This window comes from Pipistrellus kuhlii, unplaced genomic scaffold (genome assembly GCF_014108245.1).
Source record: "Pipistrellus kuhlii isolate mPipKuh1 unplaced genomic scaffold, mPipKuh1.p scaffold_m20_p_1, whole genome shotgun sequence".
NCBI lineage: Eukaryota > Metazoa > Chordata > Mammalia > Chiroptera > Vespertilionidae > Pipistrellus > Pipistrellus kuhlii.
The window spans coordinates 45,284,147-45,309,456 of record NW_023425404.1 but is presented as its reverse complement, the minus strand read 5'-3'; the positions used below and the strand labels follow the sequence as shown (position 1 = coordinate 45,309,456).

The following is a 25,310-nucleotide window of genomic DNA, read 5'->3' as shown; positions in this document are numbered from 1 at the left end:
GACCATAAGACGCAGGGACTTTTTCCCCCCACTTCTGGGGAGGAAAAAGTGCGTCTTATGGTCCGAAAAATACGGTAATTTTTTTCTCTTGGTGCTTTTAATATTCTTGTCTTTTGCTCTTGACATTTTAATTATTATGTGTCCTGGTGTGGTCCTCTTTGGGTTCCTTTTGTTTCTGGTTCTGTGGGGGAAGTTTTCGGTCATTATTTCTTCAAATAGGTTTTCAATATCTTGCTCTCTCTCTTCTTCTGGCATCCAATAATTTGGATGTTGGTACGCTTGAGGTTGTCCCAGAGGCTCCTTACGCTATCTTCGAATTTTTGGATTTTTTCTTTTTGCATTTCTGGATGACTGTTTTCTGCTTCTTTGTATTTCAAATCTTTTGACTTGATCCTTGTGGTCCTCTAGTCTGCTGCTAAGTCGCTGTATAATATTTTAATTTCAGTTAGTGTATGTTTAACTTCTAGTTGGTCTTTTTTCATATCCTCAAGGGTCTCGCTAAATTGCCCTTTTCTAGGAAATTCTTGAAAAACCCTATAGCCGTGGTTTTGAACTCTATGTCCAGTCATTTGCTTTCCTCCATTTCTTTCACAATCTGTTTCTTTGTCTCCGCATTTTCACTGTTTCCCTAAGTTGGTAGAGTAGTTTTGTGTGCTAGGTGTCCTATAGGGCCCAGTGGCTCAGCCACCCAGTTACCTGAGGTAGACACTCTTGGTGCTCCCCTTTGTGGACTGTGTGCACAACCTTGTTGTAGTTAAGACTTAAAAAAAAAAATATATATATATATATATATATATATATATATATATATATATATATATATATATATGAAGAGAGAGGGATAGAGTTAGAAACATCGATCAGCTGCCTCTTGCACATCCCCCACTGGGGATGTGCCCACAACCAAGGTACATGCCCTTGACCGGAATTAAACCCAGGACCTTTCAGTCTGCAAGCCGATGAGCCAAACCGATTTTGGCGGTAGTTAAGTCTTAATAGTTGTTGGTACACTGGGAGGAATTGACTTGCAGGCCAATTGGCTGTGAGGATCAGCTGTGTCTATGCTGGGAGAACTTCTGTGCTGGAGACAACTTTAATTGCAAAAGCCTCTCCTGCTCAGCTTGGATGGGGCAGAGTCTCAGGGCAGAGCAGACAGCCTTGGCTTCCTGTCAGACCTTCAGAGTGCCCTATGAGGGCCCTGGGTCTGTGTCCTTTGGTAATTGCTGCAAGCACCTCTGAGAGAAAGCTGCCCTAGAGTTTCACCTGCTGCCAAACCATCCAGTTTCTCCCTGAATGGGTCCAGGTGCCCAGAGTCTCACCCGGAACTGGAGTTCAGTGCAGTTAGCAGCTTCCGTCTCCCTCCCACTTGAGAAAGCCAGCCTCACACTCAGCCGCCAGTCCTCTCTGCACTTGCATGTCCCTACCTCAGCCTTTTAAAGCTCCTCTGAGTCTCAATGTACTTTTCTCTTTCCTTCTAGAATTTCCACTCAGCCAGTTTTCCTGTGGTTCTAGATGATGTCTGTTTTGTCTTCCAGTTGTAGTTTTGTTTTTAATGTATTTTACTGATTTTCTAGAGAGGAAGGGGGAGGGATAGTTAGAAACATCAATGAGAAACATCCATCAGCTGCTTCCTGCACACCGCCTACTGGGGATGGATGTGCCTGCAACCAAGGTACATGCCCTTATCGGAACCAAACCTGGGACCTTTTAGTCCACTGGCCAATGCTCTATCCTCTGAGCCAAACCAGTTAGGGCTAGTTGTAATTTTGAAATTGTGTGAGGCAGCAGTTTACGTGTTTGCTTATGCCGCCATCTTGGTTTCTCCCAGAACTTTTTTTTTTGTTTGAGAATGATTACATTATCTGATGACATTAAGAAACTTAATATTTTTTAGGTGTAATGATATTGCAGTTCTTGTGTTTTAGAAACATATACTAAGACATTTATAATTAAAATGAAAGTAAAGTTCCATGATGCAGGATTGCATAGAAATTCCAAAAACAAGCAAGCATGCCCCGTAACAATGGGGATTTGCATCATTAGGTGATTTCATCATCGTAGGAAGATCAGAGTGCACTCACACAAACCTAGATGGTATAGCCTACTACACATCTAGACAATATGGCATAGCCTACTGCTCCTAGGCTACAAGCCTGTACTGCAAGTTACTGCACAAAACAGCATGAGATTAAATCAAGCACAAGTGAACATGATGTAATAAAGTGATGCAGTGAACACAAGATGTATGAGGCTGCTGCCAGTCAGTGTAGCAAGGCACAGTTTTATAGCAAACTTTTTTTTTTTTAAGCAGAAAGAGTATAATGATAAATAATGATAAAGGTAGAGTATGATAAATGCATAAATAGGATAGTTGTTTATTAACATCAAATATTGTGTATTGTACATAACTGTACATGCTACACACTTATATGATTAGCAGTACAGGTTTGTTATACCAGAATCACCACAAACATGTGAGTACTGCATTTTGCTATTAAAATGGCAATAGGAAAGGACACTCCTCTGGAGAAGCAAGAAAAGAGAATCCAGAAAGTTGAAGATAGTGTAGTTGTGCCTCTGGGACAACTTCAAGCGTACCAACATCAGAATTATGGGAGTGCCAGAAGAAGAGAGAGTGCAAGATACTGAAAACATATTTGAAGAAATAATATCAGAAAACTTCCGCCGCCTGGTGAAAGAAATAGACTTACAAGTACAGGAAGCTTACAGAACCCCAAACAAGAGGAATCCGAAGAGGAACACACCAAGACACATCATAATTAAAATGCCAAGGGCAAAAGACAAAAAGAGGATATTACAAGCAGCAAGAGAAAAACAGTTACCTACAAGGGAGTACCCATACGACTATCAGCTGATTTCTCAACAGAAACTATGCAGGCCAGGAGGGAGTGGCAAGAAATATTCAAAGCGATGAATATTGAGAACCTACAACCAAGATTACTGTATCCAGCAAAGTTATGATTCAGAATTGAAGGGCAGATAAAGAGCTTCACAGATAAGAAAAAGTTAAAGGAGTTCATCACCAACAAACCAGTATTATATGAAATGCTGAAAGGTATTATTTAAGAAGAGGAAGAAGATCATTTGAATTAAAAATCTGAGGAACAGAATAAACTGGTGTATTGGGGCAAAGAAAGGGAGTGGATTGATAATTATCAAGGGGAAAGGGGTGTGGGGGTACAAAAGAGACTGGATTACAATCGTATACCTATGGATGAGGACAATGGCAGGGGGTGGGGGGATGTAAGGGCAGAGGGTGAGGTGGGAATCGGGTGGAAAGGAGCTATGAGGGGAAAAAAGGAGAAACAATTGTAATAATCTGAGCAATAAAGATTTAAAAAAATTAAAATGCCAAAATAAATAAATAAAATGGTGATAGGAATTTTTGGCTCCATTTTCATCTATGGGACCACCCTCATATATGCAGTAGGTAATCAACCACAACATTGTTATGCAGCACATGATTGCAAAGGAGAGAGCTAAATGCTGGCTGGGAAAGGGCATGAAAAAAACAAACAAACAAAAAAACACATACACAAAAAAGCCCAACCTGTTTGGGGCTGTTTACTGTGAGCCAGAGTAGGTAGGGTTATGCCCACCCATGCTCACCAAGGTGGAATCTTAAACCCCAGGAAGATACTCTGCTTTGAGAAATTCCTTAAATGCTTAAAAGGGAAACAGATTCCTGACAGGACCAGCCTGAGCTTGGGATTTTTCTAAGAAAAAGCTCATAGATCATCTAATATTGAAAATATTCTGCAAGCACTTTTACAACACATTTTTTATTGAGCACCTATTTTCTATGCTACAAACTCCAGCAAGGCACTAAATGAAATACTAAAGTAAATAAGACAGCACTTAGTTGGTAGTTTTGAGACAGACATCGGTGGTTGGGAGGTTTCACCCAAATACATCATTACTGAGTACTTAACCAAGTGCTAGTTGTGACTGGTCTGAGATTTGGTTCCTCAGAACAGATATCTAAAGTTAATAAAAGCTTAATATGCTAATTGGACCCAACATCCAAACGACCTTCTGGACAAAGCCGGGGCTGTGAGGGCAGAGCCCCCTGCATCGGGCCTCTTGTGGTAAATAAGGAAGATCACAAAAATCCCTGTCCACAGATGCATCCTTTCCTGAAAATAAAGACTTCCTCTCTCTTAAAAGTGATGAAAAGCTACTTATTGGGTACTCTTGCCTTGACTGTAGACTTAAACACACAGACTATATCATTGTGATCTACCTTCCTCAAGAAAGTTTGGTATTGTGGAAAAACATTTTAAAAATAACTCTTTTAATGGTACGCTTTATCACAAACCGTGTGCTTTGCCAGCTGTTGGATGCTAAGGGTCCTTTCCTCTGCAAAGTATAAAATCTAGTGCGGTAAGACATCAGATGGTACCCATGGAAGCATCTTATAAAAATAATCAACATAAAGTTAATCAGATAACCTATATCCTCGTTTTCTGACAAAACATGAACAGATGAAAAACAACACAGCAGGAAACCAAGATCACCTTAAACATTGTATAGGACAGGGGATCAAAAAGCATAGGTGTGCAATGGTTCATTTAAAAAAACCGATACATTGAAAATAGATACTTTTTCAGAATGATTGAACTCACTAAACATCTGTAAACAAGAATAAATTTATTTAATTTCTTTTAAAGATTTAATGATATACAAAATGTATATAGTATAATATCTTTAATACATTTTTCTCCCCCCATCAATATGAAACACTTATTTAAACAGTTTATCTCTCTTCTTGCCTTGTCTGTATCTATGAGATACACTACTGAATACAAGTAAGATTTACACTGCTCTCTCCCAATAAAAATTAAAATTAGTACCTAGGAAAACAAAACAAAATGAAAAAAATATCAAAGCATAAAACTTTAGTCAGATGAAAAGCTTTTCTCGTTGTTGAGTATTCAACAATATCTGGGGCAGTTAAATTACATTTATTAGCACAAAGTTGCATTGCAATCTCCCGACATGATAATCTAACTCAATTTCTTAAATAAGTACCACAAAAAAATTCATGTTTGGATATTTCTACACAATTTTAAATATATGCAAGAGTTCATGTTTACATTCTGATTTGATATACTGGTCAACATAATCTTTGGAGAAATATGTAACTTCCAGGTTGCCACTAGAACTATAAATAGAAAAAAAGTACTTTAACTTTTCTCACAAGGTAACTTCCCTTGAGCAATGAGTTAAGTTTCTCCTTTGATATATTTAGGTTAAAGAAGTCTACGTGGCTTCCTTCTACTTATAATAACTTAATGAAAAAATGCTTAAAAACCCCCACTTATACTTCTGCACAATTCAGCTCTATTTGACAAAAAATTGGCTCTATCTTTAATTATGGAACCTAACCCTGATTCATAAAGTCTCTCTTAGAAAATGCTTGAGCTTATTTTTATTTTTTTAACTGAGGATTCATATACATCCCTGTGGATCTAGAATTATAACAAGTCATTACCTTTCCTGTGGCCAAAAAGCATCTAGCTGCAAACTAGTGAACCATGACTGAACACCCTAAAACACACTGAGGAAGATGTCCGAGTGCCATTTAACCCAAAGGCTGGGCGACTGCTTCATTTCGCTAGCTGAATGGCAGTCAAGCAGCAGCAAGTAACATCTGCACTGACACCTAACTTTGGTTAATGGTATTGCACCAGATGAGAGCGATCACCCTCATCAGAACAAAGTCAAATAAAGTCCTCTGCTTTTAAGAAGTTACAAATTCTAATTTTCTTTTACCTTTAAATTTTAACAGCTGCTAGCTAGCTGTACCCTATAGGGAGTTTCTGATTGACTAGTTTAATTGGTGAAAAAAACAAAAACAAAAAAGATTTGACCTTTTAACTATTCCAGAACTAGTATAATATTCAATTTGCACACACTTTTCTGTATTACAAAACAATTTCCTCCTGAATGAAAAGTGACACAGTAACATTGTTGTGAGGTGTAGGCAAAACCAATGATTCAGTTATAACATCAGACGAACAGAATGAGTTGATTCTGATTCTTTGGTGGAATCTCCAGGCTGAAGAGGCAAATCTGAAGGCTCCTCCGGAGGAAATATAACTTTATCAGGTGTATAGTCATTCCTCTTCAGGTCTATATTCACCACCCCAACAAAAAAAGGAGAAAAAAGTCAGTATTTCTTAGAAATGGAAAATTAAGAACATTTTTATATCAATTTTCATCTAAATATGCCAGATTTATTTTCTACCAGATTGTTATAAACTCAAAAGCCACAAGATATATAAACATAAAAATGAAATCATTCATTCATCAAATAATTGCTATGCTCTGACCATGAGTCAGTAACTCGTCTGGAGTGTGGAAACATAGCAATGAACAAGGCAGACCAGGTCCCTGTTCTCATGGAGTTTATTTTTTAGTAGATAAAAAAAAAACAAATAGATTACAGCGGGGAGAGTAGGGAGATCTGGGGGAGATAAGAGATCAACCGAAGGACTTGTATACATGCATATAAGTACAACCAATGGACACAAGACTCTGGGGAGGGAGGGTATGTATGGGGGGGGGGCAATGTTAAAATATATACACAGATAATAATTTAATAAAAATAAATAAATAAAATAAAATAAAACAAATAGAAAAATGACAGAATTATAAGTAGTAGCAAGTGCTTAAAGAAAACAATGTGATGAAGGCCACATTAGAGATGATATAAGGTGATTCCTCTAGAGCAGGTCAGAAAAGCCATAGGAGGCAACATCTGAGTAAAGGCCTGAATACTGAGAAATGACTATCAAAGCTTCAGGAGGAGTGTTCTAGGCAGAGGGAGGCTAACTGCAGACGGTAAGAAGGAAAGGAACTTGAAGTGTTCAAAGAATGGCAAGTCATACATTTATTTTTAAAAAAATTTAGCTAAAAACCATTTAACAAAGAAAACTTCAGATTTAGATGATTTCACTAGACAATTCTACCAAATATTTAAAGTAATTCCATGTATTATTTACCAATTAAAGAAGAAAAACCAAATGGTCACATAAATAGATGCAGAAAAAACATCTAACAAAATTCAATATCCACTCAGGAGAAGCATTTTCAAGAAACAAGTAGTAGTAGAATATGTCCTCAACCCAATAAAGCGCATCTACAAAATCCTTAGTTATCATCTTAATGGTAAAAAGACTAAATGCTTTCCCATTAAGATTATGAAGAAAAGCAAGGTGTTTACTCACATTATTCCTATTTAAGTAAAGTAAAAGGCATACTAGTTGGAAAGGCGGTAATAAAGCTGTATCTACTGCCCAGCTGGTATGACGTGGTGGCTAAGCATCAACCCATGAACCAGAGTTCATTGGTTCGATTCCAGGCCGGGGCACATGCCCTAGTTGGAGGCTCAATCCCTGGTAGGGGGCATGCCAAGAGGCAGCCAATCCGTCCATGTTTCTATCTCTCCATCCATCTCCCTTCCCCTCTCTCTTAAAAAAAAAAAAAAAAAAAAAAAAAAAAAATTAACCCCCTCCCCCCAAAAACCTATTATTTACTGTTTACATAGAAAATTCTAACAAGTTTATAAACAAAAACCTCCTAAAAATTTAGAACTAAGTTAGTTTAGCAAGGATACAGGATTGCAGGATATAAGGTATACAAAAAAAAAAAAAAAAGAAAGCCTCTATAATATAGGTATTTTCTGCCCTAGCTGGTTTTGCTCAGTGGCATCGGTCTGTGGAATAAAAAGTCCCAGGTTTGATTATGGTTAAGGGCACATGCCTGGGTTGTGTGCTCGATACCCAGGAGGGGGTGTGCAGGAGGCAGCCGATCAATGATTCCTTTCATCATTAATGTTTCTGTCTCTCTCTCCCTTCCTCTCTGAAATCAACAATGTTTTTTTAAAATATATTTTATTGATTTTTTACAGAGAGGAAGGGAGAGGGACAGAGAGCTAGAAACACTGATGAGAGAGAAACATTGACCAGCTGCCTCCTGCACACCCCCCACCAGGGATGTGCCCGCAACCAATGTACATGCCCTTGACAGGAATCGAACCTGGGACCTTTCAGTCCGCAGACTGACGCTCTATCCACTAAGCCAAACCAGTTTTGGCAAATATAGGTATTTTCTTGAACTATACAGTCTGACCCCTAAGTCCAACCTTTCCACGACTACATTACTGCTTATAATGAGAGGAACTTTTAAAAATGTAGCGTAAGGGTGAATCCTAGGAATTTGTAATTTTTTTAAAAAGTTCCACAAGAAATCCTGATGCACACCAAAATGTTAGAAACACTGGTTTATACTATAACTTATAATTCAATAATAGTTTGTAATTCTGGAGAAACCAAGATGGCGGCATAGGGTAGACACCTGAATGCAGCCTACCACAACAAATTTGAATTTAGAACTGGAAAACGGGAATAATCGCCTTGAAGCACCGGACGGCTGGCTGAGAGGAGGCTCTACCATCTGAGAAGGAGAGAGAAGGCACGCTGAACCTCAGGAACTGTGAAGGTGTGGAGAACTGTGGGCGCGAAAAGGTGGCTGCCTGACTTCACTGCTGGCTTGCTCCCTGGGCGCAGAGAGGGCAGACAGCTAATGTGCGGCTAGCTTTCTTGTTTGGGAGGAAAACAGAACCACCCTATTGCTCTGATAGACGGCCCCAGGCAGGGAGAGACCAGACTGTCAGACAGTGGGCAGAGATCTTTGGAGGTGTGTGAAGCCAGCAGCCATTACTGCGGGACTCAGAAACCAAAGCTTGTCTGCGCCTATACCAAAGAGGTGCGTGCGCCTGCAACCGATCTTACGGATTCAACAAAGCTTGCCTGTGCCACCCCGAGACTCTTCCCTATTCAACCGGAATACAGAAACCCTCCTAGCTGAGACACTTCTGATCCTCATAGCCAATTGGCTTGGAGATCAACGCTTCCCAGTGATACCAACAACAAACAAGGCTTAACAACAAGACTGCACACACAGCCACAAAGGGCTACACTAAGACTGTCCACCTCAGGTAACTGTCCACCTCAGGTAACTGGGAGGCTGACCAACTCAACCATATAGGACACCTTAGTACACAAAGCCACCCTACCAACTCAGGGAAGCTGTGAAAATGCCGAGACAAGGAAACAGATCACAAACAAAAGAAATGGAGGACAAGAAGTGACTGGATATAGAGTTCAAAACCACGCTTATAAGGTTTTTCAAGAATTTCCTAGAAAAGGCCGATAAAATAAACGAGACCTATGAGGATATGAACAGGGATCAACTAGAAATAAAGAATACATTATCTGAAATAAAAAATATTATACAGAGTCCTAAAAACAGAATGGAAGATCGTAAGAATCAAGTCAAAGATTTGGAACATAAAGAGCCAAAGGACACTCCTCCACAGAAGCAAGAAGACAAGAGAATCCAGAAAGTTGAAGATAGTGTAAGAAACCTCTGGTACAATTTCAAACGAACCAATATTAGAATTATGAGGGTCCCAGAAGAGGAGAAAGAGCAAGATACCAAAAGAATACTGGAAGAAATAGTGACAGAAAACTGCTCCCCACCTGGGGAAAGAAATAGACTTACAAGTCCAGGAAGCGCACAGAACCCCAAACAAAAGGAATCCAAAGAGGAACACATCAAGACACATCATAATTAAAATTCCAAGAGCAGCCAAAACCGATTTGGCTCAGAGGTAGAGCATCGGTCTGAGGACTGAAAGGTCCCAGGTTCGATTCGGTCAAGGGCATGTACGTTGGTTGTGGGCACATCCCCGGTAGGGGGTGTACAAGAGGCAGCTGGTTGATGTTTCTCTCTCATTGACGTTTCTAGCTCTCTCTCTCTCTCTCTCTCCCCCTTCCTCTCTGTAAAAAATCAATAAAATATATTAAAATTTCAAGAGCAAAAAACAAAGAGAGAATATTAAAAGCAGCAAGAGAAAAGCAGGTAGTTACCTATAAAGGAGCACCCATATGTTTGTCAGCTGATTTCTCAACAGAAGCCATGCAGGCCAGACGGGAATGGCAAGAAATATTCAAGGTGATGAATAGCAAGAACCTACTGCCAAAAATACTCTACCCAGCAAAGCTATCACTCAGAATCGAAGGCCAGATAAAGAGCTTCAGAAATAAAAAAAAAGCTAAAGGAGTTCATCACCACCAAACCAGAATTATATGAACTGCTGAAGGGGGTTCTTTAGGAAGAGGAAGAAGATAAAGATAAAAATTATGATCAACAAATACGTAACTATTATATCAACAAGTGAAACTAAAAGCCAAGGGAATTAAAAAACCTGATGAACAATATTAATTGGTGAATATAATAGAATCAGAGGTATGGAAGGGGAGTGGACTGACGATTCTCGGGGAAAAGGGGAGTGGGGGGTGCGGGAAGAGCCTGAACAAAAACCTATGGATGAGGACAATGTGGGGTGGGGAAAGGGCAGAGGGTGGAGTGGGAACATGGGGGAGGGGAGCAATTGAGGGGGGAGGGAAAGAGGAACATTTGTAATAATCTAAACAATAAAGATTTATTTTTTTTTTTTAAAGTTTGTAATTCTGGAAATACAAAAATAAAGTTACTATCCCAACAGAGTATATGTGTAGTTCCTATTCCTGCTTCATGGAATACTCTTTTCCCAACTCTTTAACAGGCTAACTTAAAAGTCTATTCCTCCTTCAGTTTTAGACAAAACTGTCAGTTCCCTTGGTAGCATTCCCTGACCTCTAGGTTTGTATTAGGTGATCTGCTTACCTGTTCTCTTTTTTCTGTTTGGCATTTATGACAGTCCTGTAACTCTGTTAACTTTGTCAGTTTTCAAGATCTGACTAAACTCCAGTGAGGGCAGGGACCATGCTTGACTAGTTCCCTATTATAGTATTATCAACATCTAGCACAATTCCTGGCTGTAGCACACACATAATAAATATATATTAAATGAGTTTACTTTGTGTTTTTATAAACAAAAAAAGCATAGATTAATTTATAGCCAACAACATATATTTGTGCCTCTAACCTTATAAAGTATTGCAGTAACAAGTTTTACTTAAAATGTACTATACATTATACTGATTAAGAAAATGTTTACCTGGAAGTTTAAGTTTTCTACAGCAAGAATTACAGTGATGTTTGGCTCTAAAGTTTTTTATTGCATCTTCTCCTAGATTTGCTGGGCCAAAAACCATATCACAGGATCTATGGCATTGATAGTTTAAATTAAAAAAGATTAGTTTATTCAAGTAGAAATATAGAACTTGAAATTATGAAATTGTCTTAATAAACTTATTAAAATTCATTACCTCTTTTCTTCCGCTTTTATCACAGATGGGTCAGTCAAATTTTCACCCACACCTTTATATGTATATGTAAAAAGTTAATTTATGTTAGGATTGATGAAATATTGACATTTGCGTAATAAAAATGAGATTTTATAGCAGCATTTACATAATTTTAAAATTATTCAAAAGAGTGTAGTTTTCCTCTCTTGATATTTCATAGCTTGTATTGACTTCCAACATTGTTCTCAGAACATAGCTCATGCAATTGTGACTCAGAGTTAAGTGTCAGAGTTGGTAGGTATGATCCTGATGGCATCAGCTTCTAATGCAACATGGCCAAGGTTGCAAACAAATATCTGCTTATATGAAAGATCTACACAATCTGCCATTGTTGCATTTCATTTAGCAAAGAAAAACTAGGGTCACAGAGGCATAATCTATAGGTCACTTAAAAAAACAGTAAACCTATTTTTGCCCCACTCTGTATAAATAAATCTTCCTAAAAAAGATTCAGGTAACATAAAGAATAGGAGTATGACCCAGCTGGGGTTGCTCAGTGGTTGAGCAACAGTTTGATTCCCAGTCAGGGCACTGGGATCCCAGTAGGGGGCATGCAGGAGGCAGCTAACCAATGATTCTCTCTCATCTCTCTTTCCCTTCCTCTCTGAAATCAATATATTAAAAAAAAAAAAAAAAAAAAAAAAAAAAAAAAAAGCTATAATGTAAAACTATCATCCAGGCAGAGCTAGAAACTTGCTCAGTTTTATTTACTTCTGGCCCTACCATGAAGTTGCACTGACATTACAATGAGCAAACCTGCTCTCTGCAAGCCACATTTTTTTTTTTTTAAAGAAATATTTTATTGGTTTTTTTTACAGAGAAAGGGAGAGGCATAGAAAGTCACAAACATCGATGAGAGAGAAACATCGATCAGCTGCCTCCTGCACTCCCCCCACTGAGGATGTGCCCACCCCAACGTACATGCCCTTGACCAGAAACGAACCTGGGACCCCTCAGTCCACAGGCTGATGCTCTATCAACTGAGCGAAACTGGTTTCGACTGTTTTTTTAACATGCTGCTCCACTGATCAAGTGCTGGTTTAAATCTGGGCTGTCCTCATTACTTGCCCTGAGCAGTAAAATGTGGTTAGAGGGATCTGGGCCAATTCTGGCCTGGCTCTGCTTTCTCTCTGAAAGAAACTAGCTACCATGAAAGAAGTCTAGCTACCTGAAACTCTGATGCTATGAGAAAGCAAAAGGAGCTAGTCACTTGGTGGAGAATTGACAAATTCCATCTGTCACTAAACAGAGACCTCGGCATTTGACTTCAATCAAGCTAGGCAAGCTAGTATCCAGTCATTCTGAGGGAACAACAGAGATAAACAATCCCCACTATGCCCCGTCCAAATTCCCCAACTAAAGAATACAAGCAAATAAAATGATTGTCTTAAGCCACTAAATATTTTGTTTTAAGCCACTAAATATTTAGGTAGTTTAGTTCACAATGAGAGATAAAACCTAACACCAGGACCAATAGATATACTTGTGTTTTAAAAAAATAGTCTTTATTTTTTTTAAAAGAGTAAGGCTACACATAAAACAGCAGAATAGGGTATTTTTGATTATCAAAATATCTCCATTACATAAATAATAATTAAGATAGATATATACCACGATTCAGGGCTCTGATGGCTATTTGCTACGGCTGTTATTGACTTGCTTTTAAAACAGGTTCTACTGGCCTAAGATTTTATCTACCTATAAATTAGCAGATTTCTGTACATTATTCATAACATATGAATAGTTGAGAACGTACTGCATAATTTCATCGATATTTCAATCGATTTACCTTGTAAATCAAGTACCAGCAACTCCCCTCTGGTATATTCATAAGTCCAGTGGCTAAAGGCTAACATGATCTCTTCCAGTGTATTAGTTGGAATAATCTCATCACCGTTATTATTATTGTATTTTCTAAATTCTCCAGTCATACATTCTTCCACAGCAAACCACTGTCCTGCTGAATGGCAATACAGCAGGAAAACTTCAAGGAACCTTATGAAAAATAGTTACAGATATTACTCGTTTTGTTTAAAAAGTTCTAGTTGATCTTTAAAATAAAGCAAATAATTATATATTCAACATCAATAATAAGATCAAAAGAGAATGCTATCCACATAACATTTATATATCCCAGAAAAATTTACAGACTTACCTCGGAGAATATGGTATGGATTTGGGTTTCATTTGGTTGAAGGCAAATGTGAGCTTCTGTGCTGCTCTCTGTTGCTGAATTTCCTACAAAACAGGAAAAACCCTTGTTCAATATCACCACTAAGATTTTATTTGGTTTATTATACTTTAGAAGTGAAAACATAATGTTCTGCCATTATGCATTCACCAGGACTTACTCTAAGACAGAGATGTAGAACCGTATCTTCTTTGTAAATACTTGACCATGTGTTGATAACCTCAGGAAGAAAAGATTTGATAATATAAAGATGCCCTGATTTGAGGATATCATGTTCTGACCAAGTACACTGTACTTTGACAGCTCTCCGTAAACCTCCTCCCATCTCTTCTTTACTTAAAAACTCTATTTTGGCACAGAGGCCTAACTGTGACCAAGAAGACATGCTGTTGTTCAGTATGCTGGGCGAACTCTCTTCCAAGCGATACACGGTGACGGGCTCACCTGCAAATGAATGAGTACATTTTGAGGTCAAATTATGACATTTTAAGAATGACAACGTAGGATAAAAATGGAAAGGTATCTGGTTAAGATGAAGGAATAAAAGAAATGAGCTAAGTTGTGTTTTATAAAGGGAAACTAACTTTTAGAAAGCGACCCAGACTAGTATACACTTTTAAGTTAACCTTTTAGACAAGAGGTTAGAAGTCTCTGTTCCACAAATCCCGTGATGTCAATTTATCTATTGCTTTCATTACTAGACAATGAATTATCTGAATTAGAGTACACCACTGCTTCTGGATATACAAAAACAGAAATTTAATACTTCTGATACATACATGACTCTTTTAGTAGTCAGGCTAATTAAATTTGTATGAAATCAACACTTTTTAGTGTGATTAGTCTATTAACACCCATGTCCTATGTTATAACTATAAATCATATATTAATGGAGGATTGATTTTTTCCCCTTTATTTCTTTAACTTTTGGATTTACCTCTTGGAGGCACAGGTGTAAATGGAATGCTCTGGGATAATCTCATCAGGTTATTTCTTTCCACAGCTGCATAAAAATGAGAGAGAGAAAATGAAATCCCTAAAAGCTAAAAATATTATTAAATTTTGTTTTTAATGTTACTGACCTGAGTAATAGTAATGTGTATCCATAACTGCCTTAAATGGAGAAGCAAGACCTAAAATATCAAACAAATGAGAATCTTTTAAAGGTACTAATGCAGTATAAATTTTTACTCCGACAGATATTCTCATACAATCATGTAATCTCTCTCTTCACAAAAACATAAAAAATGAAACATGTACATCATGTGCCATATTACCCCATTTCACTATGTCAGTTTAGTAGTAAGTGTGACCTCAGACACCTGGAGAAAAAGCACATACTTCACACTCTCCTGTCTTAAATGCATGTTTCTATATCCCATGCTCAAAAAGAGAAATATCTTTCAGTTTTGGACCTTTGGGGCTGGGGCCTGTGGCCATGTAATTATTTTACTGTGATAATCACAAAAAGATAAATTTCTGTAATGTGAAATATGAAAAAAAGCCCCTCCATCTCTAATTGAGGGCTTTACTTTTTAACTGTAGTGAGAAAGATGGAAAATAAGAGGAATATGCTATGTGTTAAGCTTCTAAAATGTAAATGAAAAATAACCTATTGTCTTGCAGAAGGAGGTTAGTCAAAAGTTTTAATGTTGAGAGATAAGCATATAGTATCTATATATGTAAAAGCCCAGCAACCAGAACGGCAGAACGACCAGAATGACTGATGGGTATGATATGCACTGTGGTAGCAACTGGCCTAATCCAGGCCCCAATGGGCCCCCAACACTCTGGACCCCACTCATGCACAAATTCATGCACTGGGCCTCTAATATATACTTAAGTACATACACACAAAATAGAACTATAGAGCAGGGGGTACCAAACGCCTCCTAGTTTAAGAGAGTTTGAAGGCTGATATAAAAATCATCTGTAGCCGAAACCGGTTTGGCTCAGTGGATAGAACGTTGGTCTGCGGACTGAAAGGTCCCGGGTTCGATTCCGGTCAAGGGCATGTACGTTGGCTGCGGGCACATCCCCAGTAGGGGGTGTTGCAGGAGGCAGCTGGTCGATGTTTCTCTCTCATCAACGTTTCTGGCTCTCTATCTCTCTCCCGTCCTCTCTGTAAAAAATCAATAAAATATATTTAAAAAAAATCATCTGTAGGGTTTTTTCAATGTATACCTACCCAAAGCTCACTCCAAACTATTCTAATTCTGTAGGTGTATATCATCATACAAATGACTCTCTACAAGTATTCAAATATGTAACCAAGATTGCAAATTAATGAGCAAGACGATAGGCTTAGCTAAAGGAGGTAAAGCTACAGTAGCAAGGAATACCAAATTGTTAAGAACCAAATATACTGTACTAAGAAAGAATATACTGTCATTGCAAAAACAAATATACTGTCATTGCTTTGTGCAATGACAGTGAGGAAAATGTAAAGCAGAGGAGTGACAAGATCAGATCTTTCAGAAGAATCATTTTGGTGACAGAATAGTAGACCAGAAGGGAGGACAAACTGGCACAACCACTTTGGAAACCTATTTGGCAGTAACTACTAAATGTGAACATACGCATACGCTACTACCTAGCAATTCCATTCCTAGGTATATTTACCAAACAACATAAACAAGAATGCTCCTAACAACACTATTGATAATAGCCACACCCTGGAAGCTACTGAAACGCTCTTCAAATAATAGTATGGATAAAAGTAAATTCAATATTTCCCCACAAGGAAATTGTGTACAGTAGTGAGAATGCTTAAATACCACTACACACAGCAATACTGATGGATTTCATAAAACATGTTAGGAGGAAGCTAGACATAAGAGTACATATTGTATAATTCAATTTATATACTACACACACACACATACACACACACACAACACACACACGTGTGCATGCACTCTCTCTTTCTTTCTCTCTCTCAGACTCATATAGACCAATCTATTGTGTTATTTGGGGACAGGGTTTCTAACAAGAGGACACAAGGAACTGGAATATTGGCAATATTCTGTTTCGAGATCTGGGGGCTGATTACATGGGTATGCTCACTTAGTGAGAATTCACTGACATGGAGGCTTATCTGCACTCTTCTGTATACATATTATCCTATCTAATAAAAGAGTAATATACAAATTGATTGTCACTCCAACACACAAGATGGCTGCCCCCATGTGGACACAAGATGTTCGCCACAAGATGGCCTGCAGGGGAGGGCAGTTGTGGGCAATCAGGACAGCAGTGGAGGGCAGCCAGGAGTGACCAGGCCAGCAGAGGAGGGCAGTTGGGGGGCGACCAAGTTGGCAGGGAAGGGCAGTTAAGAGCGACTAGGTTGGCAAGGGAGGACTGTTAGGGGTGACCCAGCCAGCAAGGCAGGGCAGTTGGGGGGGACCAGGCCTGCAGGGAAGGGCAACTTGTGGCAACCAGGCCTGCAGAGGATAGTTAGGGGCAACAAGGGTGGCAAGGGAGGGAAGTTAATGGTGACGGGGGCAGCAGGGGACGGCAGTTGGGGGCGTCCAGGCCCGCAGGGGAGGAGTTATGAGCAACCAGGCCTGCAGGGGAGGGCAGTTGGAGGTGACCAGGCCAGCAAGGAAGGGCAATTAGAGGCAATGGGGCTAGCAAGCAAGCATTTAAGTATCAGTCAGGCTGGCAAGGGAGTGGTTTGAGGCTGGCAGGCAAAAGCGTTTAGGGGCAATCAGGCAGGCAGGCAGGCGAGTAGCTGAGAGGCAGCATTCTGGATTGAGAGAGAGATGTACGACTGCCCAGTGGAACCGGGCCTAAATGGGCAGTTGGACACCCCTTGAGGGGTCCCAGATTGGAGAGGGTGCAGGCTGGGCTGAGGGACACTCCGCTCCCTGCCCTGCATGCATGAATTTCATGCACTGGGCCTCTAGTACACTTCAATAAAAGGTTTACTGATAAAAATGATGAAGTTATAAACTGAAAGGAGGATGTATAGTGGAAGATAAATTCTAGACACATTTAGGAAGTAACTACAAAAGGACTTTGTGAGTACAAGGTCAAGGGGATGAAGAATAACTACCACTCAGGTTTCAACTACCTAACTGAAAGGGCATCATTCACTAACATGGAATATAAGGAAAGAAACAGGCCGAGCTGCAAGGATGAAGGGGGTGGGTGGTAGTAAAGAGGTCATCATTCACACAGTGACTTCATGTGTTTGTGAAACATCTATATTGAAGAAAAGCTAGTTGAGTGAAGAACTTTGTATTGCATTGGCTTTTTAAAACACAAAGCCTAAAATTTTAGGATAATGTAGTACTTGCTATAATAAATCATATATGATCCTCACTTTTTTCATAATAAATCTACCACATGGACTCACCATTTAATGTTCCTTCTTCAGAGGGTCTAAAAAAAAATACCAAAAAATATATTGTAAGTTATTTTACAATTTTAGTTTTAGCTTCCCATAATTTTTTACTTCATGAAATTATGATTTAATACGTTACTAAGGAATTCTGAGGTTCAGATTCACTTTTTAAAATTTTAATATATTTTTATTGATTTTTAGAGAGAGGGAGAGGGATAAAGAGATAAAAACATTGATGAGAGAGAATCATCTATCGGGCTGCCTTCTGCATGCTCCCTACTTAGGTTCAAGCCTGAAACCTGGGCATGTGCTCCAAGTAGGAATCAAACCTATGACCTCTTGGTTCTTGGGTTGATGCTCAACCACTGAGCCACACTGGCTGGGCCAGATTCACTTTTGTTTAAATATTTGCCCTTTCCCTTAAGCCAATGCTAAATGCATACATGAATATGTAAATATCCATATGCATATACTTTATCAACAACCTGCACCTCCAATTCATGTCTATATAAATATCAGTAGTCTGGTGTCAAACTGATAGTTCAATACTAATAATATAATATTCCGTGACATCTCAATTAATGGAGACTCAATATAACAATGCCTTAAAATGACTATAGGATTTGAAAAATAGTTCAATAGAATTGATGGGCAAAGAACTGAGAAAAAAGTAAATAGATGACATTTTGCAATATTGAACAAAATTTTTTCAATACTGAATGTATTATTCATATCAATGCATAGAAGTACTAAGTGTGGAAGTTCTGTTAATTCCATGATTTCAGTACAAATGACAGAAATAGGTATAAAGGAGAGTGAAATGGAAAAGGAAAACTGGATTAGAGGCTTAGCTCTCCCATTATACAGCTCTGTGCCTTGCTAAGGGCTGAAAGTAGAGGACCTTTGTAGTCTCTTTCTACTTGTTACATTCTATCTGATCCTGATGTTTCCTGTTGATTTGTAATAACATAAACATTTTTATAACTATATTGACCCTAGCATCATTCTTTACTGCTAAGCCACACTTTTCTCAGCACCCAAAGAATGCTGACCAGCTCCACCTTTCTGGGTACTCCTAAGGATCAACATCTTAAGACAATGATCCCTTACTAGCTAAATTAAATCAATTTTGTCCTAGCCAGTTTGGCTCAGTTGGTGGGAGCATCGTCCCATTTATTGAACGGTTGTGGATTTAATTTCCAGTCAGGGCACAGATGGGAGGCAACTAATGTTCTCTCTCACATTGATGTTTCTCTCTCTCTCCCCTTTTCTAAAATCAATAAGCATACCCTTAGTTGACGATTAAAAATAAACTTTAAGTACCTATTATGTACTTTACTTCTATGGTTTTGGCTATAAAAGATAGTATTCTCTGAGGAGGTATGATATAGAAAACTTTTCCAAATGCCTTTCAGGGCCAGGGTACCCAAAGTATCTCAACAAATGCTTATTATCCATGGGGCATTTGATTTATTTCCTTCTGAATATATTCACATCTATTTTTGATGCACAGAAGGAAATGGGGGGAAAGACTGGAATAATCTTCATCAAATTGGCTTCCCTTCCAAGTTGTCCATATCAGAGTGTAACTCTATTTTACTTCTAGTATCAGATGGATATCAAAGGCTTTTTTAAAATGTTCTTTGGAATCCTAGCATACTAATTCCCAAGCTGGAAACACAGAAATTCTCTTTTATTCTTCTTTATCTTTAATCTATACTAAAAAATTATTACTTTCTGGGGATGATTACCATCTGATTGTCTTTTGTTTCCAGCCTTCTAGTGGGTCCCCTGTAGAGAGGCTCTATGTGTATTACTGCTCTAATTATCAAAGTGCTTTCCAAAACCAGTGCAAGGTTTGTTGCTTAGAATGATGGGCAAAATAATTATGAAAATGCAGAACTAAAGTGTCAAACGAGGTCTTTGAACAAATTTATTTAAGATAAGGTGGAAAACAAAACTAAATAATAAATTTATAATTGTATCATTATAAAGATGATTTTAGTAGTTGTAATTATAATCTGACTATAATTATAGTATAACTAGATAAAATTATAAATTTAAATTAATAATTAACTCAAAATGAACAAGTTTCCCCAACCTCTTCTATGTTAAGACAGGAGATGCTAAAATAATCATTACTGGTTGATAAAGGAGTGTTACAGGAATGATGCAAAAAGGGAAAAAAAAGACTATACTGGACAGGCTAATGATAAGAAAAGGCTTACTTACATTTCTCTGTCAGATGGTCTATCTTGTAACCAATCCTTTAGTCAAAAACAAACACAAACAAAAAGTTAAAAAAAATCTCCAGATTAATCAGAAATGTTTAGCTGTTTTGTTTCCTGTTTTAAGAATGAAGGGCTAAAAATATAATAATAAATAATGCCATTTCACACAATGGAATAAAGAATTTCATGAGTGTTATCTCCTATAACATAGAGCCTAGCTTTTGGTAGCTATTTTCTTTAAATATGCATCTGTTTCTATGACTTCAAAGATAAGATTTGCCCCTTGCCAAAAGAAAAACACATCAAAGTGTTAAGAGAAAAATTAGCTTGACTGGTGTGGCTCAGTGGTTGAGCATCAACCTATGAACTAGGAGGTCACGTTCAATTCCCAGTCAGAGCACATGTCCAGGTTGCAGGGCTAGATCCCGCCCTTGGGACATGCAGGAGGCAGCCGATCAATATATTCTCATTACTGATGTTTCTATCTCCCTCTCCCTCTCTCTGAAATCAATTTTTTTATATATATATATATATATATATATATATATATATATACACACACACACACACACACACACACACACACACACATATATATTTTTTTAAGTATAAAAAAAGAGAAATTAAAATATTGCAAATTGTGAATAAAGAAATTACTAGTGCTGGGATCGGTTTGGCTCAATGGATAGAGCGTCGGCTTGGGGACTGAAGGGTCCTGGGTTTGATTCCGGTCGAGGGCATGTGCTTTGGTTGCGGGCATATCCCCAGTAGGGGGTGTGCAGGAGGCAGCTGATCGATGACTCTCTCTCATCAATGTTTCTAACTCTCTGTCTCTCTCCCTTCCTCTCTATATAAAATCAATAAAATATATATTTTTAAAAAAATTACTAGTAACATTTAGGCACTTTTCATTGAAGTCTATCTGTGTGTATATGGTTTTCATTCGGTAGTTTTATAGCTGTGGATTTATTTTTACTACCCCAGTTTGGACTACACTTCCTGAATTCAAATATACATATATATTTCAGCATTTTGCAAAATTCTAAGCAATTTATAATCTATTCAAATTCTGTCTAGCCTTTCATGACCAATTTAGAGGTATTTTCCATTTCTTTGTTTAGTATATTTTCCATCTATATATAATTTTACATTACATTCTGGTCCAATTGGGCAATTCTCTGTTCTGCTGTGCCTAATCTATTATTTTCACCTCCAATAAGTTCTTTATTTCTAGATTTTTTTTTTCCAAATTTGCCAGTCTTTTTGAGTAGTATTTTTTCTTTTTTTCATTATGTGTAATACTCTCTTTTATGGCTTTAATTACTTTATACTTTACAATCTGTAACCAATAATTCTGCTATCTTCAGTTGTTAGAGTTCTAATACTATCTGTATAAAGTTGACTCCCAAGAACTTCGTTGTTCCACTTATTTATTGCATTCATTGGTTGCTTCTTGTATGTGCTCTGACCGGAGGTCTAACTTGCAACCCTGACATATCAAGGACAATGCTCTAATCAATTGCGTTACTGGCCAGAGCTGACTCCCATGAGTTTTATAATTTGACACTGTGAAGTCATTTTCAATGGAATTGTACTTGGGGCAATATTGTGCAGCTTAAGTCCAAGATGGATCCTTCTAGAAAAAGTAATTGTGGCTGTGAAACTGTTCATGAACTCCCTTTCCCCATTCAAGTAACTTCTCAAAAAATATGAATTTTAATAATATAATCTATCTCTGTATAGTTGAAAGTTAATAATATTCTTGACTATCCAGGATCATAATTGAGAGCACTGATTTCTGTACTTAACTATAAAGAATTTTTCTGCTTTCTACCAGAGTCTGCTTTTAAAAAGGGTTTATAAAAGCAAATATTACCTCAATTGGCTGGAAATTACTTCATATAATAAGTTTTAATTCAAACAGGTTCCTACCTTTCTTTTTCTGAATAATTCTTTTTTTTTTTTTTAAAGAATTCCTGGCTATTCACTACAGGAGAAACTCTTTTCTAAAACTACCATAGAGATGTCAGTTTTCTCAGGTAAAAATTATTTTGAAAGCCAGATATAATCTTAGATATCACCATCTTTTAGCTCTTCTCTAACAAATGTGCATTTAAAGAGACTCATTGTTTAGTTGAAATGTACAAACCGGTAGTAGAGCTGCTTTGGAGTCTACTTGAGTTTCTTCTGTAGATGGCCTTCTACTGCTGCTTTCCACTTAGAGAAAATTGGAAAACAAAAGTTATACAACTTAATATTTTTACAAAAAACAACTAACTGAACACAAAATGTTTCTAGGCATAGTATAACATTCATATGACAATTTATCCTTTCCTAAGCTCTGCTGAACATCAAAATTACACGAGGCCCATGGGTTTCTTGGCAGGACATCAAAATTACTCAATTTATTTTTGTGAAAAGGCAATAGGGAAACAAGAGTATGAAGAAAAAAAGTCTTGCTTTTCTTCCTCTCTTCCCACATTTCTTGTGTATCCTTTCAGGGATATTTTGGGTGTTTGTGTCTATGTATATATACCCCCCACTTCCCTCCATTTTTTACATAAATGATAACATAATATTCATTATAGTAGAGGCCCAGTAAATGAAAATTCATGCACTAGAGAGGAGGGATCCTCTCAGTCCAGGATCCCTAAGGGGCGGGAGGCAACCAGGCGATCAGGGGCAGGTGAGAAAGCATACCCCTGCTACCGCCATTTTAAGCAGCACAAGCCTTGGCCAGCCTGGTTACCTGAACCTCGGGCGGCTGGGCAGCTGCCATTTGAGGCTTGCCTGTGCCTCAGGCCAGCCCTGGGCGGCTGGAGGGCTAAAGAGGATTGGGGGGACTTTGATGGGGCTGAGGGGACTTGGTGTCACCATCTTGTGGCTGTGGGGGCTGCCATCTTTGAGGGTGTGACAGTCAATTAGCATATTCTATCCTTATTGGCTGTGGGCACTGCCGTATTTACGATTGTGTGAGGTCCATTTAGCATATTCCCTCTGTTAGATAGGATATCTTAAGAAACTTTGGTTGTTGGATTTTAAAGCTTAACCATGGAGATCTGTGTTATATTAGTACACAAAGTTCTATTTTATTTTAATACTATATTGAACTTCATACTCTGGATACATAATAATTTATTTAACCAAACACCTATAGGTGGACATTTGGTCTGATTTCATTATCTTGCCTAAAACAAACCATGTTGTAATTAGTAATTTTGTTGATGTATCATTTCATTGTAATGGCAAAAACAGAACACCTCATCTTTCATCCTGATTTAAGATGCTACATTTGTCATACGTATTTTGTTGATTCTAAACAAACTAGAAATAAGCCTATTTTTTTTTAAATTAGGCTGTTAAGTTATAAATTAACTTGGAGAGAATTTACCAATAATAATACAATAAATGAAAACCACTGAATAAATGGTGAATGAAAATCTTCTAATAAAAATTGTATTCCAAAGGCAAAAAGACCAGACTGAAATATATTAGAAGACTACGGGCAAAACTTTTTCAAGATAATGAAATTGACAGAATACCTTGAAGAAATTTAGCCAAGTAGCAGAGAATCTTGTGTTCATTTAATCAAAATTATGATATAACTATACTGTTGGAAAAGGGCAAGGGTGTATATACGGGGAACAGTGAGGTGTGTGTAGGTGGAGGGGAGGGGGAGTTCAAGCATTGCCTTTTTTAGTGAAAGGTTAATAAATATTGCCTAAAACTGAAATATGAGAGTATAAAAATTATAAGCACATTAACTTTAGAAATAACATCCATGTTATCTGAAAATAATGAGTTTAATTTCTTTCCTCCTAATCCATCTACCATTTCTTTTCCTTCACTGATTGCTCTGGCTAGAATGTTAAATAGATCAGCCAGAATTCTTGTCTTGTTCCCCACTTAGGACTTTTAATACTTCAATATGAAGTGTAATATTTGTGATAACTACTTTTTGGAGATATACTTTATTCAGATTAACAAAACTCATATTTTTCACTTTTCTAAGAGTTTTAATCATGAATGAATGTTGGTTTTCATCAAATGCCACCTCCTATTGGAAACAAGCCAGCAACTAGGGCATGTGCCCTGAAGGTAATGAAGCCCAACTAACTGAGCAACACTGGCCAGGGACATATTAGCTATTTTTAAAAGTTAAATTAGAAAAACAGTTTGACTAAATTACTGTACAGATAAAAGTTTCTCTCTCATCAATGTTTCTATATTTCTATTCCTCTCCTTCCCTCTCTCTAAAATCAATAAAAACATTTTAAAAAGTTAGGATTGTGTATTTTATTCAAGGTTACAGCAACACTGATGTGTCAGAATCTTCACTTTTTGACTCAAGAAACATTCATTACTCATATGTGTGATATACATAAAATACAGTTAAAGCTTAAATGTGTATGGTTGATAACACAATTCAGAGTCAAAACACTCACCTTGCTCTGAATGAAGAGGAATAGAAGTTTGGTAACACTCAGTAAATCCAGCATGAGAACTTAGGTGTTTCAAAGTGTTTTCAGAAGGAATATCATTCTGTATATTGTACATAGACACAATTTAAAAACAATTAAAATTAATTTAAAATCATTGTCCTAAGTAGATCTATTTAGAAGGGTATATTACAAATTACAATTATTTTCTTCAATGTTAATATAAAAAAAATGCATCAAAATATATTGATGCTATTGTTGCTCCTATTTTATACTAACATAGTGATAAGTGATTTGGGGGGGGGGTAAAGAGGGAGAAGGGCAATTTCTTTGGGGGTGCTTTGGTAACATTTTATTAGTTTCTATGAGTTATTTATATAACAAAGATCTATCTGACCATTACTTGTCAAATTTTTTTTTTCTTCTAAATTACTTTGACTTTCTATGCTTTACATTTTTAAGTACTCAAATCTCCTTACATCCTTCCCTTAATATTTTCTATTCTTTATATGCTTAGGAAACTGCACTGGTTTTATATAATTAAGTTTTTGTAATTTGAATTTTTACATTTAAATTTGGAATTCATCTGAGCTTATAAAGTGATATGAGAAGATAAACAGACTTCTACACATTTCTACCCAATTGTCCAATTTGTATTCATTGACAATAATAGTTTCTAAACCAACCCTCCTTATTAAATTCTTATTTGTAGAAGGATTATTTTGGAGTCACAAAACTGTTTTGCTAAAATATTCATGT

The 25,310-nt window shown here is 37.4% G+C and overlaps 1 protein-coding gene across 15 annotated transcripts in view; it reads right to left on the bottom strand.

Moving 5' to 3' along the window:
* Positions 1-4,654: 4,654 nt before the first annotated feature.
* TRPM7 (transient receptor potential cation channel subfamily M member 7) overlaps positions 4,655-25,310 on the bottom strand; it is a 120,509-nt gene continuing 99,853 nt past the window's right edge. For 11 of the 15 annotated variants that reach the window (XM_036442240.2, XM_036442223.2, XM_036442264.2 and 8 more), the window contains 12 exons: positions 24,558-24,654; positions 22,262-22,329; positions 20,114-20,148; positions 17,894-17,919; positions 14,616-14,666; positions 14,471-14,536; positions 13,694-13,977; positions 13,498-13,580; positions 13,132-13,337; positions 11,304-11,355; positions 11,094-11,199; positions 4,655-6,110 (listed from right to left, as the gene is read on the bottom strand). In XM_036442240.2, the coding sequence (XP_036298133.1) occupies positions 5,949-6,110; positions 11,094-11,199; positions 11,304-11,355; positions 13,132-13,337; positions 13,498-13,580; positions 13,694-13,977; positions 14,471-14,536; positions 14,616-14,666; positions 17,894-17,919; positions 20,114-20,148; positions 22,262-22,329; positions 24,558-24,654 (1,236 nt within the window). In that variant the 3' untranslated portion in view covers positions 4,655-5,948. Of the gene's footprint in view, positions 6,157-11,092; positions 11,200-11,303; positions 11,356-13,131; positions 13,338-13,497; positions 13,581-13,693; positions 13,978-14,470; positions 14,537-14,615; positions 14,667-17,893; positions 17,920-20,113; positions 20,149-22,261; positions 22,330-24,557; positions 24,655-25,310 lie in introns of all 15 variants that reach the window. The other 4 variants (XM_036442175.2, XM_045582552.1, XM_036442191.2 and 1 more) reach the window with 3 other exon arrangements.